Source organism: Azolla caroliniana, unplaced genomic scaffold (assembly GCF_043228905.1).
Source record: "Azolla caroliniana isolate FFs.n. ecotype wild unplaced genomic scaffold, voAzoCaro1.0.p SCAF_2, whole genome shotgun sequence".
NCBI lineage: Eukaryota > Viridiplantae > Streptophyta > Polypodiopsida > Salviniales > Salviniaceae > Azolla > Azolla caroliniana.
The window spans coordinates 10,345,741-10,361,533 of record NW_028230437.1 but is presented as its reverse complement, the minus strand read 5'-3'; the positions used below and the strand labels follow the sequence as shown (position 1 = coordinate 10,361,533).

Sequence of the window (15,793 nt, the reverse complement as noted above, 5' to 3'; positions counted from 1 at the left end):
GTGATAAAATATAGTTTATCTTCCCAAAGGAATGTCACGTCTCAACAATTAGGCATGAAGAAGTTTTTAATGTTTATTGGTTTTAAGGAGTCATCATGGCAATCCTATGCTTTCCTATCAACACCAAAATGCTTCAAGATGAGTGATTTTCAATGTGAAACTAATGTCCTACTAGAGAGAGATGGATATTATATTAACATGTGTGCTTTAGTCATGAGTGTTTATTGGTTTATGGCGTCGTCATGTCATTCTTATGCCAAAACAAGAAGTCATCATGGCAATCCTATGCTTTCCTATCAACACCAAAACGCTTCAAGATGAGTGATTTTCAATGTGAAACCAATGTCCTACTAGAGAGAGATGGATATTATATTAACATGTGTGCTTTAGTCCTGAGTGTTTATTGGTTTACGGCGTCGTCATGCCATTCTTATGCCAAAACAAGAATTCTCATAAGTGTATGTATGATCTCTTGTGGGATAAATGATGTAACAATATGAAGACATGGATATTAAGATGCGTGGTTGATTACGTGGAAATATTGGTATTTCCTTTTGAAGGGGGATGGCATCATTTTCAGTCATTTTGTTGTGAAACAAATGGCACCATCAATGTCATCGAGCTACTTTTCCATCACAAATGGTTAGTTTAGTGGGCACATATCGCAAACAAAAATTATGACAAGTTTTAACAGTGATGCTAAGACCCATCCTATTCTTTTAGAGGCTTGAGCCCAAGACAATTGATCTAATGAAGAACACAAGCTTTAGAACTAAATATACTATGGTGTGTGAAGAGACTACTTTTCTCGTAAAACTTTTTTAATGAATCCTTTTATCTTAAGCAGATGATAACGAGTTTGTGTATGCTTACTACATAATGATCTAATTTTGGCCACAACACCAAATGTTTGCTCTCAACTACAATCTGGTTATCCTCCTCCATATTCATTGAAGTTTTGTGACCCAGTTTTCCAATCATATGACATGCCAATATTATTCCACCACCTTGTTGAATATATCGTGGATGTCTCCAATCAACATTGATACATATATTAATTCTAAGTATGAAGTTCAAAGTGTTACTTTGTTAGATTATCAATTTTTTAGGCATCTTCTATACACTTATTAAAGTAATATTTACATGCACAAGTTTAGAACATATGCATAAAGAATACCGAAGTCATGGGCATAAAAGCATAAAATTTGATTGTTCCCATTGATATGCAAACATTCTAACACACCTTTAGTCAACACCTTTAAAGTAGTAGCAAGTTTGGATTTTTGCTCGAATCCATAGACAGTAGCTAGGGTATTGTTTTTTGTTCACATTCCTTGGGGACTATAAATCTAGACCTGTCATTGTGGGTCACCCACCCTTATGATATATGTGATCTTGATATTCAATGATTAATCAAAAGTGACAAAAATAGTTGTTGTAGGGACGGTACACGGTTTGCCAATAATTTTACCAAAATCAATATGTCAATCAGAAAGAATGGGATGGTTCTCTTTGCATACTGTCCATTGTCACCCACATCGGTTGTTCTAGGAGCTATGCTATAGGCCAATTCTTAAAGCATCAATCTACATTAAAGAAAAGAATTGCATTCTTCTTTTAGGAAGAAAAGAAGTAGCATGATTAGCTCCTCACCAACCAAAATAGCGGAATTGATGGGTGAGAAAATGGTTCCCTTCCCTTGTTCGAAGAAAAGGTTCTCAAAGCACTTTTTGTGGGTCATGGGTCATGAACAGAACAAAGAGTTGTTGGAAGTTATTGAAATTTAATCCGGGGGAACAATAAAATCTAATCTTGAGGAAGTATCCTATAAGATAAATGGAAGTATCTAAGGACAAACAATGTGTCATATCATTGTCCAATGAAACCTTGTGGGGAGTAGATGGCAAACATATTTCTATGTAAGGAAACAAATAGAGCATATTTGATTTGTCATTCTTTTGAGTTGAAAGTTAAGATATATTCAATTGCTCAGCAACGATGTGGTCCAAAGGTTTCGGTTTCCAATATGGAGCAACCTCAAATATCAAATATGGAAGCTACTTTGCCGAAGAGACTCATCATGCTATAATATAATATCACATAGATTAGAACAATCCTCACTCTAACCTTCATGGGCTATCATCATATAATTAAGGTAAAGTTACTATGATCTTCAATGATACATAAGTCGCCAGTTTAATAAAATTTTAAAACCGCTTTTCAATGCAATGTAGCAAAATCGAGGTTGTGTCGATGCAACCGATCCCATTTCGTGCCATTCTTAACCTTAATCATATCCGTAATGTTTCAAATAACAATTTGTACATGATACATGGATCATTTTTGGCAACAGGAACGCTGATTTCATGGCCGCTAAAAATGTCCCTTAGCATTGTGCAATGTTGTAGTGAAAAATATCGTCATTAGATGATATTCAAAACTATCCCAATATGTCAGCTATTGTGTAATCTTGATGACAACAGGAAGCTCCCTTTCTTTAAGTGAGAAAGCTACCTTCCACACCTATACGATCTCTATCTCTTCAAATAAACAACCGTAAACCAATTGTGGTGCCTCTCAACACAAAAATAGAAGTAAACACAAATGTGCATTGTGCTTAGGTCTTCTTGGTACTGAAGAGACCTTATAACCTATGTTTTTGTGAAATAAATCGATCTTTTGTGGGAAAGTGAATTGTCAAGCCATGCTCATGATTTCCATCTACAAAAGATGAAGTATATCTATTTACAATAAACCTCAACACACAAAATCAAGGTTGTCACGCACAAGGAGTGATGATTATCATAAGACAAGGTCTTTACTCGATATAAAAAATAATACGCCGCACCTAATCGGTGCAATATCTAAAGTGTCCTATAAGATGAATGAAGGTAGCGGGTGAGCCCACATTGTGTTTTGAAATGGTATAATGTCTTGTTAATAGCCACTTCTTTGGTTGTCTACGAAAGCAATGAAACGATTTCTGTAATATTGAATGTGAGGGGGGTGAGAAACATATGAAGGAACAAATTACACACTTGTCAAGGTTTACATCTTAACGTAATATGGGTGTTCCTCACATGATGGATGGGTTAGAAAACTGAGGTCGAGGCGGCATTGGATTGGATTGAATTGGATGCATCATCATGGGGATACATATGTGTTGGCATGGTTTTGCTCAAGCCAAAAAAGCTTGCTTCCTTCATAAGAATTGGTAATGGTAAAAGTCTTATGTTGTTTAAGTGAGATCAGCAAGGAACAGGTAGGTAGGTAGGTATGTTACATATATGTATTTGGGCGGAAGGAATGAATGAATGAATGAACAGGGAGGTGTGGGAATCTCATGTCTCTCTCTGTCTCTCTCTGTCTCTCTGTCTGTCTCTCTCTTTCACACACACACACACACACACACACACACACACACACACACACACGTACGCACACACACTCATGTGAGCTGTTGCCACCCCCCGCCCACTACTCGACTATTATTATTATTACATATTATAAATAATTTATACACACGTAGAAATACAAAAAGTAGGTATGTGTATGTGTATGTATGTTATAAACTTATATCTATATATATATATATATATATGTACATATATATGCATAATATATGAAGATATAACACAGACTAAATAAATAATCCCCATACAACATATTGTCATTCATATACATATCATATACATTTCTTCGCCTTCTTCCTCCTCTTCTTCTTCTTCTTCTTCTTCTTCTTCTTCTACTGACTGACTATTTATTATATATATATATATATATATATATATAAAATCGTGCAGCAGCTCATCTCAGAGTGAGACTGAGAGCATAAGAGCACACATACATACATACATATATATATATACCAGCAGCAGCAGCAGCCGCTCTTTAGAAGCAGCCTTCTTCTACTGACGAGGAAGAGGAAGAGGAAGAGGAAGAGAATGGCCCCCGCCCGGCGGCGGCGCCGCCACAGCCCCACAAGAAGCAGAAAGCCGCCACAGCTCCACAACCACAACCACCATTCCTTCTTCTCCCGCCGCCGAAGACGCCGCCTTTCTCGTCCCCTCCTCCTCCACCACCTCCTCCATCATCATCATCAACATCATCATCATCATCCTACCTCCTTCTCCTCCTCCTATTCCAAAGCTCTGCACCTCTGCCGCCGCCTCCTCCGCCACCTCCCTGAATCGAATCTCCATATCATCGCATACGATCTTTACGTGACTATTAATTCTACGCCACTAACCGCCTCCTCCTCCTCCTCACCACCATCACCATCAACACCATCAACACCATCACCATCACCATCACCATCACCATTACCGAAGAGCGCCGCCCATCCCCATCAGATCCAATTTAACCCCATTCAAAACTCTCTGTCCGCCGCGAAATCGTTGCTATCATGCGCTAATCCCCCTCCATCACGGGATACTCTCACTGGATCAAGCTCTAATCACTCTCTACCTACCACAAACGCCCTTCAACCTAGAGCTAATCCCCCCCAATCATGTGCTAATAATTATACTCGATCATGCCCTTCTCACACGTCCCGACCAGGAGGCGCTTTTCCGACTGGATCATGTGCTCCTCCTCATCACACCGGGCCATTCGCAAATCTCAACCCACCATCCATCGCCACTCACCACATCATCCGATTAAGGCCAAGTGGCAGTCTATCCAGAATCATTAAGAATCACGCCCCACCAAGCCTTCGGTTGGACTTGGAGAAGAAGCCATGCGCAGTCTTTTCCCAAAGACGGCCAAGGTATGCCAATGGTCGAAGGAAAATGGGCTTTCATCCAGGGCCTCCATTGGTGCTGGAAGGATCTAGAAGAGCTCCCAAAGAATGCAGTTCTAAAGATCGTAGCGAAATAGCAGCTAATTATGACGATGATGACATTGAAGCTAATCATGGGCAAATTTCAAGGTTTCGGGGGATAATTCCAGGAGGGCATGAGATGGAGATGGCCAAGCTCTTGGAAGAAGCTGCCCATTACATCGTCTCTCTTCAGATCCAAGTGGAAGCTCTCAGCTGCTTGGCCCATGAATTATGTCAATTCTAGGTCTCAGTTTAGGGCATTCTCTCTCTCTCTCTCTCTCTCTCTCTCTCTCTCTCAATCTCCCTCTCAATCTCAATCTCATATATATAATATGTAGTGAGCAGAGACGACCCAAAACTACAGAGAATTTATGCCAAATCCCATTGTCAATATGTAATTTTAAGTGTGTCTGTCTGTCTCTCCCTCTGGATCATTCCATAGGATATATATCTACATATATACATACATATACATATAACAATGTATGTCATCAGTTCACATGCCCATCATTGAGCATTCATTATGTTGCGTGCAATCGAATCAGTAGACTTTTGGATGATTAAAAATGGGATGGAATGTGAAATTTGCCGCCTTGACATTTACTGTTTTTTTTTGGAGCCCTCGACACAAGAAGGCATATGAAATAACAGTTTGGGCCTTTGGAGGCATGCAATGCAATAAAATTTGTGAAGGTGATGCTTGGGTCATATTGGTTGTGTCTTCTATCTATCTATCCTTTCAATAATAAGTTAGGAACAAAGGAGTCATCTCATCTAAGCCTTCAGACGCACATTTTTCCTTCTTTTTGTTAATATGAAGAGCTGTCTGTGCTTTCGATTCATTGCATGAGACTTGAGTTCAGATTTTGCCATTAATAAATTATATTTGTCCACCCACCCCCAACTTTGGAAGTGATGCATGTATCTATCTATGTACATCTATTCACTTAATATGTATGTATATGTATCTATATATCTTCTATTCACTTGTCAAATCGTTAAGGAGGAGCGGTTATTCCAATCGATGGGACATCTTCAAGACGACGATTAATTTGTATGGATGTATTGTATTCGGCGATTATGCCACAGAACACTTAATTGCTAGACCTTAGGGTTCTTAATATTCCAATGGGAGAGAAAATTATGGCCGCTTTAAGATTGGATCCATACGTCCCATGCTTGATTCAGATCCTTCCTTGTTATGTATGTATGTATGCATGTATGTCCTCTTTGTGCTATTATATGTATATGTATTCCACAGTCGGTGATTTCCGGGCCCCCCAAGACTCTTCTGGGTCTCGCAAAGACCATCTTAATGTTTATAATGGCACTTCTATATGATTATTCATATTTATTGTCAATCTTCTTGATTTCAGGGTTCCGGACTGGATTAAAAGACCTAAAAAATAGGGACAAGGATTTATGTGACCATGTAAATAGTCATAGTTATGTCCATCTAGAGTTAGACTACCAACTTGTCACACACTTCCTACTCACATCATTACATGTCCCAGACCTCTTCTATTTTAGTTCCACGCAGACTCATATTGTGGTTTATGTGACCATGGTAATAGTCATACTTATCTCCATCTAAACTACCAACATTTCACACATTTCCTACTCACACATCATACATGGCCCAAACCTCTCCTATTTTACTTCCACGCGAGTCATATTGAGTACATTGTCCATCTCATCTACAAATGCAATAATAAAAAATAGTAAGACACTCACCAATAGTACGTTGTTAGTCTTATGTACTAATACAAAATATAGGATAAAAATAGTGATCCGTTCACGTTTTGGTTGGACCACATGTACATGATGGGAGATTATATGAAAGCAATTGAAGATCTTCTTGGCTTGGAACACCATGCTTTGAGGGAATGCATTTAATTGTGTAAATTGCCTTTTGGCCAAGGCGGGATTTCTTGCATTAAATATTTGTTGGGCTCGAGGAATCAAACATATGTAAATGAGTCAATGACTATGTTTGAATTCAACGCGTTTAAAGATGAGTAAGAATGTTCGAGTTTGCATATGGACAATGATTTGAAACTTACCGCATCAAACATGTGGAGACGAGTCACATATACATATATGATATATGGACATAGAAGGAGACATTGCTAAGCACATGAAATGCAGAAATTGAGAGTGTGCACCCAATGCAATTCAAGAATTTTTTTGACTATCGGAAAGTTACATGGTAATTGACATGCACAATCTTGAAGCTCTTGTTTTGACATGTACAAATTTGCCATGACAATTGGCAGATTGTGATATCGTCCCAACTTAATAATTTGGGTTGTACAAATGATTTGGGATCAATTTATAGCCCCATGTGTGGAAAAATAAATATTGTTTTACACACACAGTCCCATGAGGTTCTTCATCAGTGCTCAATGAGAGTGTGGAGCGGGTATGGAAATATATAATGAAGCTCACGATCTTACCCAGAAACCGTTCCCAAATGTGCACACAAACACTTGGGATTTAGAAATCATGTATGAATTTGATGTTTGTTGATATCACTATTATTGGGGTGGGGTTGGGAGGGTTTATCAAAGTCTTGCCCATGATGGAGAACATTACAACCCAAACCTTTTTGTGGTGAGAATTGTGAGAAACCCTTATGTTCCTCTTGTTTTTATAGAGGAACATAAAAAGGCAACATGATTTATGTGATCATGCAAATGGTTATAGTTATTTTGTTAGTTCCAACCAAACTACACATGTTGACATGGTTACATGGACTAAATGTCTTACATTTTAATTACGTGCATCATATGGAGTACATTGTTCATCCTATCGACGAATGCAAAAATGCAATAAAAATGAAGACAAATTCAAGTATATGTTGGACCACATGCACATGGTGGTAGATTATATGAAAGGAATTGGAGATCTTGGCCTCTAACACCATGCTTTGAGGGATAAGATTTAATTCTATTTGCACAACGCCGATCTGAGATTTGACCTATTCAATATGTGTAGGGCTTGGCTTGGGGAATCAAACATAAATGAACGATTATGTCTAAATTCAACGAGTCGTTAGAGGTTATAGTGGCACTATAAAGGTTGAGGAATCATTTTGGAGTCTACAAACTTGTCCGATCCGAGCGGCTTGGTGAAGATGTCGGCAACCTGCCGATCTGCGTGAACATATCGAAGTTCAACTTTACCGCTCAAGACCCGCTCACGAACAAAGTGATAATGCACTTCTATGTGCTTTGTACGAGCATGGAACATTGGGTTCTTGGCGAGCTGTATGCTGCTCATGTTGTCGTAGTAGATCAGGATCGGGGTTGACACATCGACCCAGAGGTCTCGCAGCAGTCGCCAAAGCTAGATGGCTTCACAGGTGGCAATGGTAGCGCCCTGGTATTCAACCTCAGTGCTTGACAGAGCCACTGTTGGCTGCTTTTTACTGCTCCACGCAACAACCGCGCTACCAAGAGAAAACATGTAACCGGAAGTGGATCGGCAGTACGATGCATCACCAGCCCAGTCGGCATTGGTATATCCAACTAGCTTCCCAGCTATACCATGTCGGTATAACAGTCCCCAGTCCTTCGTGCCGCTAACATATCGGAGTATTCGGTGTGCGCACTGAAGGTGCTCGACGGTCGGCTTCTGCATGAACTGGCTGATCGCTCCGACCGGGTAATTGATGTCAGGTCGCGTGATTGTCAAGTATATGAGGCTTCCAACAATTTGTTGGAACCGTTTCTCATTGCAGGTCGGTCCGGAGTCGGGATGTAGCTTCAGGTTCCGGTCCAAGGGTGTAGAGATCGGTTGGCATTCCATCATGCTGAACTTGTACAACATATTCAACACATAATGGCGTTGTGAGAGCAATATGCTGTTGGGGGTTCAGATCACCTCGATCCCAAGAAAATAATGAAGGTCCCCCAGGTCCTTCATCTCAAATGCATCCGACAACGAGGACTTCACACGAACGATTTCATCCAGTCTGGGTCTGGTGATGACTAAATCATCGACATAAAGCAAAATGCAAATTGGACCGTCCGGACCTTTCTGGATAAATAGTGACAAGTCGGACGTTGAGGCCGCAAACCCCATCTTACGCAACCGGTGCATGATCTTCGCATTCCAAGCTCAGGGGGCTTGCTTCAGTCCGTAAAGCGACTTCTTGAGTCGGCATACCGCCGACTTGTTCATCTCCGATTGAAAGCTGGGGGGTTGGATCATATAGACCCGTTCGTCAAGATCGCCTTGAAGAAACGCATTCTTCACGTCCATTTGGTGAAGATGCCACCCCCTTGCTGCAACAACAACCAGTACCACACGAACTGTCGTCATCTTCGCTACCGGAGCGAAGGTCTCATCGTAGTCGATTCCGTGGGTCTGTGCGTATCCCTTCGCAACTAATCGGGCTTTGTACCGGTTCACTGAACCGTCAACGTTGTACTTTACCTTGTACATCCACTTGCAACTGATCGGTTTGCATTGTCAGGGTGGGTCAACCAGGTCCCATGTGTCGTTGGCATCGAGTGCCCACATTTCTTCTTCCATAGTGGCACGCCAATTTGCATCCTTTGCCACTTCTGCATAGCTCTCCGGCTCACACACTTTTGCCACCTTAGTCATGTATGCATAATGATGCACCATGTACTCATTGTACCCGTATCTCTTTATGGGATTCTTCTGGTAGGATGACCAATATAACTTGTCGTTATCTGGTTTGGGGCCCTTCTTGGCCAATTCAGACTTCCTTTCTAAAGGTCCACCTTCTTCCTTTCCGGAGTTGGATTCTCTTCGGTCCGACTCATCAGTGCCAGTTTTGTATTTCGACATCTTCTTCTTCCCCTTCTCCTTGCGCGTGAACCGTCTCCTCGGTTCCTTGCGTAGGGAGAGCACGACAGAGTCTCCACTACTCGTCGGTTCTTCATCCGACTGGTCATTCCGGCTCAGTCACTCATTCGGCCCACTTAGCCGGAATGAGATCGGACTCTCATCTAGAGTACCGAGTTCTTCATCTTCTACTTGAACCTCTTTGGGTTCACTAGCCGCATCCTCCGGAATCGGGTCTTTGTTGGGAGTTGGAGTCGGTAAGGAGTGCCATGATGCCGTCTCATCAAACTCGACATCTTGGCTTACTCGGACGTGCTTAGTCCGGGGGTTATAGCACTTATACCCCTTTTGCTCATACGAGTAGCCGACTAGGATGCACTTCTCTGACTTCGGATCCAACTTCCTCCGCTTCTCATCCGGTACGTGCACATATACTATGCTACCGAATATCCTAAGGTGTCTCAAATTCGGCTTCCGCCCGAAATATAGCTCATGTGCTGACACCTTGTCTCCGATCTGGTTTTGGATGTAGATGGCCGTCCGGACTGCCTCAGCCCAGTAGAATTGGGGCATGCGCTTCTCCTCCAGCATTGCCCTTGCCGCGTCGACAATCAATCGGTTCTTCCTTTCGGCCACACCGTTTTGCTCCGGTGTGTATCTGCAGCTAAATTCTCTCCGAATTCCGTTCTACTGCAGATAACGGTTGAATTGGCTGGAAAAGTATCGTTTTCCGCCATCCGACCGCAGACACTTGATCTTCCTCTCTGTTTCCCATTCAACTAAGTTTTGAAGGTTCCGGAAACATTCAAAGACTTCGCTCTTCTTCTCTATGAGGTAGATCCACGTGTGCCAGCTGTAGTCGTCGATGAAGGAAACGAAATACCGACTGCCACCAAGACTAACGTTTTATGATGGTCCCCATACATTCGAATGGATTAAGTCGAGCTTGTTACGACTCCAGTTTCGTTTGGTGGGGAATGGAAGCCAGTGTTGCTTCTCGAGTTGGCAAGCTTCACATATTTGGGCCTTCCGGCCACTAAACTTTGGCAATTTGAACACAACTTGTTTCGATTGCAAGTCGTGAAGCCTTCGGTAATTGACGTGGTTGATCCGCTTGTGCTAGAGATCGATGTCCAATTCAATATTCTGTCCTTTAGCAAACATGGTGGTGCCGACGTCATTAGTGTTGAGGATGAAAATCCTCCCTTCTCTGCACCCTTGCGCAATTATCCGGCCTTCTTCCTCAATGAAGCACTCGAGGTGCGTAAATTGCACTTGCATCCCCTGGTCGACGATTTGTCCAACCGACACTAGGTTCTTTGTGATAGTCGGAACGTGTAGTACGTTCATCAACTTCCCCTTTTGTCCGACATGGCTTGAAGGGACTTCTCCGACATGCACAATCGGGTGAGGGGTGTCGTCTCCAGTTTTGACAATCCCCGGTTGTTTGGGTTTCTCCAAAAAAGAGAACCACTCTTCATGGCTCATGATGTGGTTGGACGCCCCGGAATCAACGTACCACACTTCCTCTTATTTGGAAGTATTCTTCTTCATTGGGTTAGCCTTGTGCTTCATCACGAAGGCTTGCCCTTTTCCGGTCTTCCCGGTTCCGGATCCTTTTGATCCTTCTGCGTAGTGCGAGCTTTGCCGGTTTCCCTATCCGGTATTCCTAGATCCGGATTTATCTGAATTGGCGCACTTCTTCCAACACTCTCTTTCTCGATGGCCTTTCTTGCCACAGTACTAGCATTCCGGGTCGGCCTTCGATTGCCGGTTTTCGGCTCCGACTTGACTCCCCTTGCTTGTGGAGGGTCCGGAACTACTGTCGGCACCGTCTTTGTGCCTTCGGTTCTGCTCTTGCCAGCTGCCTCCATTGCGTGCCGACCCACTTCGTCCTCCACGCCCACGGGGTCGATCCGCCTCCGTGTACAGCATCCGACTGTCCGATTGAGTGGTCCTCGACCCACTCGCGTGGTTTTTTTTTACCATGGACATGGATTGTAAGTCAAAGAAGAATGGTGGCTTCTCCCGCATGCAGATCGTAGTCCGGATTGGCCCGTACCATTGTGCTAGACCACCGAGGCAGATTTGAACCATCTCGTCTTCGTCCACCGTCACGTTGATGAACCCGAGCGCGTCACAAATCTCCTTTATCTTGGTGTAGTCGGTCATGGACATATCCCTCTGTCAGATATTCTTGACCTCTTGTCGGAGTTGCAACTTCCGTGGCGTGGTACTAGCGGTGAAAATCTTCCGGAGATTTTCCCAGGTCCCCTTTGGCATTTTTGCATCTTTGATGTAGCTGAGCATTTGATTGTGCACACCGGACGCGAGGCAGTACAATACTCGGTGGCTCTAGTGCTACCTCGTTGATTCCTTCCACGTAGCTCCAGTGCTACCTCATTGATTCCTTCCACGTAGCTCCAGTGCTACCTCGTTGATTCCTTCCATGTAGCTCCAATAACCATGCCCTAGCAAGTATTGGTGCATTTTATAGGACCAAGTCGCATAGTTGCTCTGGTCGAGCTACTCTGTTGGAAATGAACTCGCCATACCTCTGTCCATACCTTTCTCTATCTAATGTTACCAGTTATTAGGGTTTGTCTTCGAAAGCATCCGTCGGCTGCAAAGATTCTCAACCCTCGTGCTCTGATACCATGTGAAAGTAAACGTGCGGAAGCGTTCGACAAACCGGCTAAGCCGGATAGCAATAGAAGATGAGAAGAAAACTTAACACACACAGAGAATACACGTACGCAGGAGATATATATATATATATATATATATATATATAGAGAGAGAGAGAGAGAGAGAGAGAGAGAGAGAGAGAGAACATAAACTCTATTAAAAAAATACTCTAAAACTCTGTGTACATAAAATGTGCTCAATGAGCACTTTTATACAAGTCCATAAAGGACTGATAGGTACTTCAATGCTCATACGAGCGAATGTCACTGACTCCCTAAAATATGCCTACGTACTAGGCTAGATCCGTAGGTCTCTAACGGCCTACCGGTTTCAATCCGATCCGGCTCCTGGTTCCGGAAATCATTCGGACACTGATCCGGCTCTCTGTTCCGGATACCGATCCAGATCCGGTTGAGCTTGGTCGCTCAACATGCATGCATATTTTCTAAGATTTTGTAATGACAAGAAAAATCACAAAAAACTAGCATAACGATCGTCAAATTTCAATATTGCTAGCTTCTAGTATGTAACCATTATGACATTCCCAAATTCATATTCGTACGTCGTATGAATGCTTAGGGATAGTGCTAGGATTTGACGTGTAGCCTAAAATGTCATTAGGTTTGTGGTTTTAAAACTTTCTAGTGTAATTGGAATCGTAGATTTTTTAATGTGGATGTCCATTGGCATTCAATTGTTTTCGGTAAATGTTGAAAAATACAAAGGTAAGACATTCTCATAAACCCACATATTGTTATAGGATTTAGGGTTTAGAATCTCAACTTATGGACCTTTCGAAATGGAAATAATGGATATTAAAGATCACTTTCAACAATACTATACTACTCAAATTATGTCGAACTAGAATGGGAACTTGGGGATTTCAGGTGGAAACATGATGGTAGACTCCACCACTTCTTCGAATACAACACTAAATTGGGTCTAACTTTACAACTGCAGCTAGACGGTTCCCTACGCAATGGCTGGCGAACATTGGGCATCCATGACGAGGTGCTCATTACCTTTTGGAAGGGTCTGTGACCTCTCCACATGCCTGAAAAGATCAACTCTTTTGGTGGCAGATCAGTCATAATGTGGTTCCCATTGGCGAATGGCTAGGTAAATGTGGCAGCCCGATAGGTTGCCCACTTTTCTCTTCACCTATTGAGATTTTGAGACACTGTCTGTGGGATTGCCCTCAAGCTCAAAAGGTATGGGATAGAGTGACTCGCCTCCTTACGACATGTGAAGTGGAAGGAACAACATCGTGGAGTGATGTGGCATGGATTGATCACTCGGTTGATATGTGGACGGACGCAGACGCCTTCAATGCGTTGTTGCGGTTTTCCGTGAGCGTGTGTTGAAACATGGTGGACCACCGGGGTCTTAGACCAAGGAGCCGGTGAGAAAAGATGGTTGTCTGGTCCGGATTCTGGATGTGTATCTGAACCGGTTCGGTTCCTCGATGTCGGACAACGAGCGCACGAGGTCAGAGATGTATACCGTTTCAGACCAGTTGACGAATAACAACGAGGAGCTCACGGGCTCACGCACACGGAAATGGGCGCTCAAACAAAAACAGAATTGACGCAAGAACACAGAGAGACACAACAAGATTAATGAGTAACAGAGGGAAATAGTAAATTACAACCGGCTCGGCCTACTGTACAACTTCAAACTCTTCACGCATACGCACACACTCATAACAACGGGCCTCCGGTCGAGAGCTCACGAACTTCTTACACGAGTAGAGGACTCCGCCTTCTTTCGAGAATCAACATAGAATAGAAAACGGAGGGAATGACAGGGCTTGTATCTCAAACCAACATCACTTCGTTCTCCTCTAACGTGGATCCCTCTCTACGTCTTACCTCCCTCCTTTATAGCTCAAGGAGAGAGAGAAGTTGTTCCATCAGGTTGTTAAGGCAACCGCTTTTCTCTCAGATTTTCCCTTGATTCTCTCCCTTCAGTAGGTCCCTTTTATTCCTCTATTCGTGTGACCATAAAGTACCTATCACATCCTTACTACCTAGTATTCCTCAATGCTCAACTATTACTATGTTGTTTACACATGTTTGTACACTAAAACCTATTTCGTGTGCATTCGTGCACATCCCCATTCACGCGCTCTCAAGCTCCCTTTTTCCCAGTAGCCGGAATTCCCCACGACAGCGGATAGTTGGTGCTATGTATGCATGAGAGGTAAAATCATTAAGATCCGTTTTGAGAGAGGCTTGCAGTCCACATCCCCTAGGTTAACGGAAATTTGGATGTTGATTGCGGACTTCACCCTGTGGTATGTATGGAAAGCATGCTGCCTAAAAGTCTTCCAAGCTTTGGTATGGCCCCTAGAGGAAGTGATCATGGATATATGGTTCATGCTTATCCGCTGCCTACAAGGACGATTGGACGAGGTTTGTTGTTACCGTGATTGATAAGTGTGATAAGTGAGGGTGAAAGATGTAATGTGTTGATATGTATGTGTAATGTTATACGATTATGAGTGTGAATGGCGTGAGTGTGGTTGATACAAAGAGGTGTGAGTGAGTGATTAGGTGTGAATGCCAAGGGGGCTTGCACCCTTGTGTATCTACCCTTTTGTACCTATTTAACCCCTTATGGGGAATGAATGAAAAATGAAGGAATAGTTCTCTCACAATCTCTCTCTCTCTCTCTCTCCCCTTACGTTGAACCCCTTGGAAGGGGGGTGGAGCCATTCTAGGCACCACCCCCCACCCCACAATACTTCTCAAGGTTTGTCAACATCTTCATGATCTCTCTCACCATCATACTCTCCATCAATTTCACTATTATACTAGTTACGGTGCACGAAGAGGGCTAAGCGGGCCAGGAAAAGAGGAAGGCCATTTCTCCATATGTGATCATGGCATCCAACTCGAAGGAGAACATTGGCACGAAGACCAAGGGAACAATGGTCAACTTTAATGCGAGAGCATACCAAAAAAGAGGGTGAAGCAGGAAACATGCACAACAACCATCTAAGGACCTAAATGTCAACATATAATTGAAGAAGGGGCTACAAAAAGTAGTCAAAGTCAATATTCGGATGGGGCCTAACGAAACCAAAAGCGGATCAACATGAGAAGGAAGGTCGAAGTGACTTGACCAAGGGAACGATAGGAACAAGGGTGACACATGTTTGATGCAGTAAGGGTTATGCTTGGGGAAAGTGGATGAGGTCACGACAACCATTTGTGGTAGTGCAAAGTGTGGGCGAAAGGTTTGGTGGATTGGATGGTCTTCATGGCTATGGTGGAAGGAATAATCATGGTGGTGTTGGAAGAAGAGAGATAAGGAATCATTGGTTTAGGTTCTAGTTTAGTATCTAGCAAATGTAATAAAGGTTATGAATAAAGGAAAAGGTTAGGAAAAGGGCGTTAGCTAGGTGAGTCGACCCAAGGTGTGAAAGGGCCGAAAGGCCGAAAAGAGGAATTAGCCAAAAAG

The 15,793-nt window shown here is 42.8% G+C and overlaps 1 protein-coding gene across 1 annotated transcript; it reads left to right on the top strand.

Annotated features, from left to right (window-relative positions):
• The first annotated feature begins 3,866 nt into the window (after window positions 1-3,866).
• LOC147867344 (uncharacterized) lies at window positions 3,867-5,494 on the top strand. Its single transcript, XM_087315133.1, has one exon. The coding sequence runs from the start codon at window positions 3,945-3,947 to the stop codon at window positions 5,064-5,066; it is 1,122 nt and encodes a 373-aa protein (XP_087171259.1). The 5' UTR covers window positions 3,867-3,944; the 3' UTR covers window positions 5,067-5,494.
• The last annotated feature ends 10,299 nt before the right edge of the window (window positions 5,495-15,793 follow it).

Bases quoted from the DNA above. Each gene is read 5' to 3' on its own strand.
- LOC147867344 (XM_087315133.1), top strand. From the start codon at position 3,945: ATGGCCCCCGCCCGGCGGCGGCGCCGCCACAGCCCCACAAGAAGCAGA.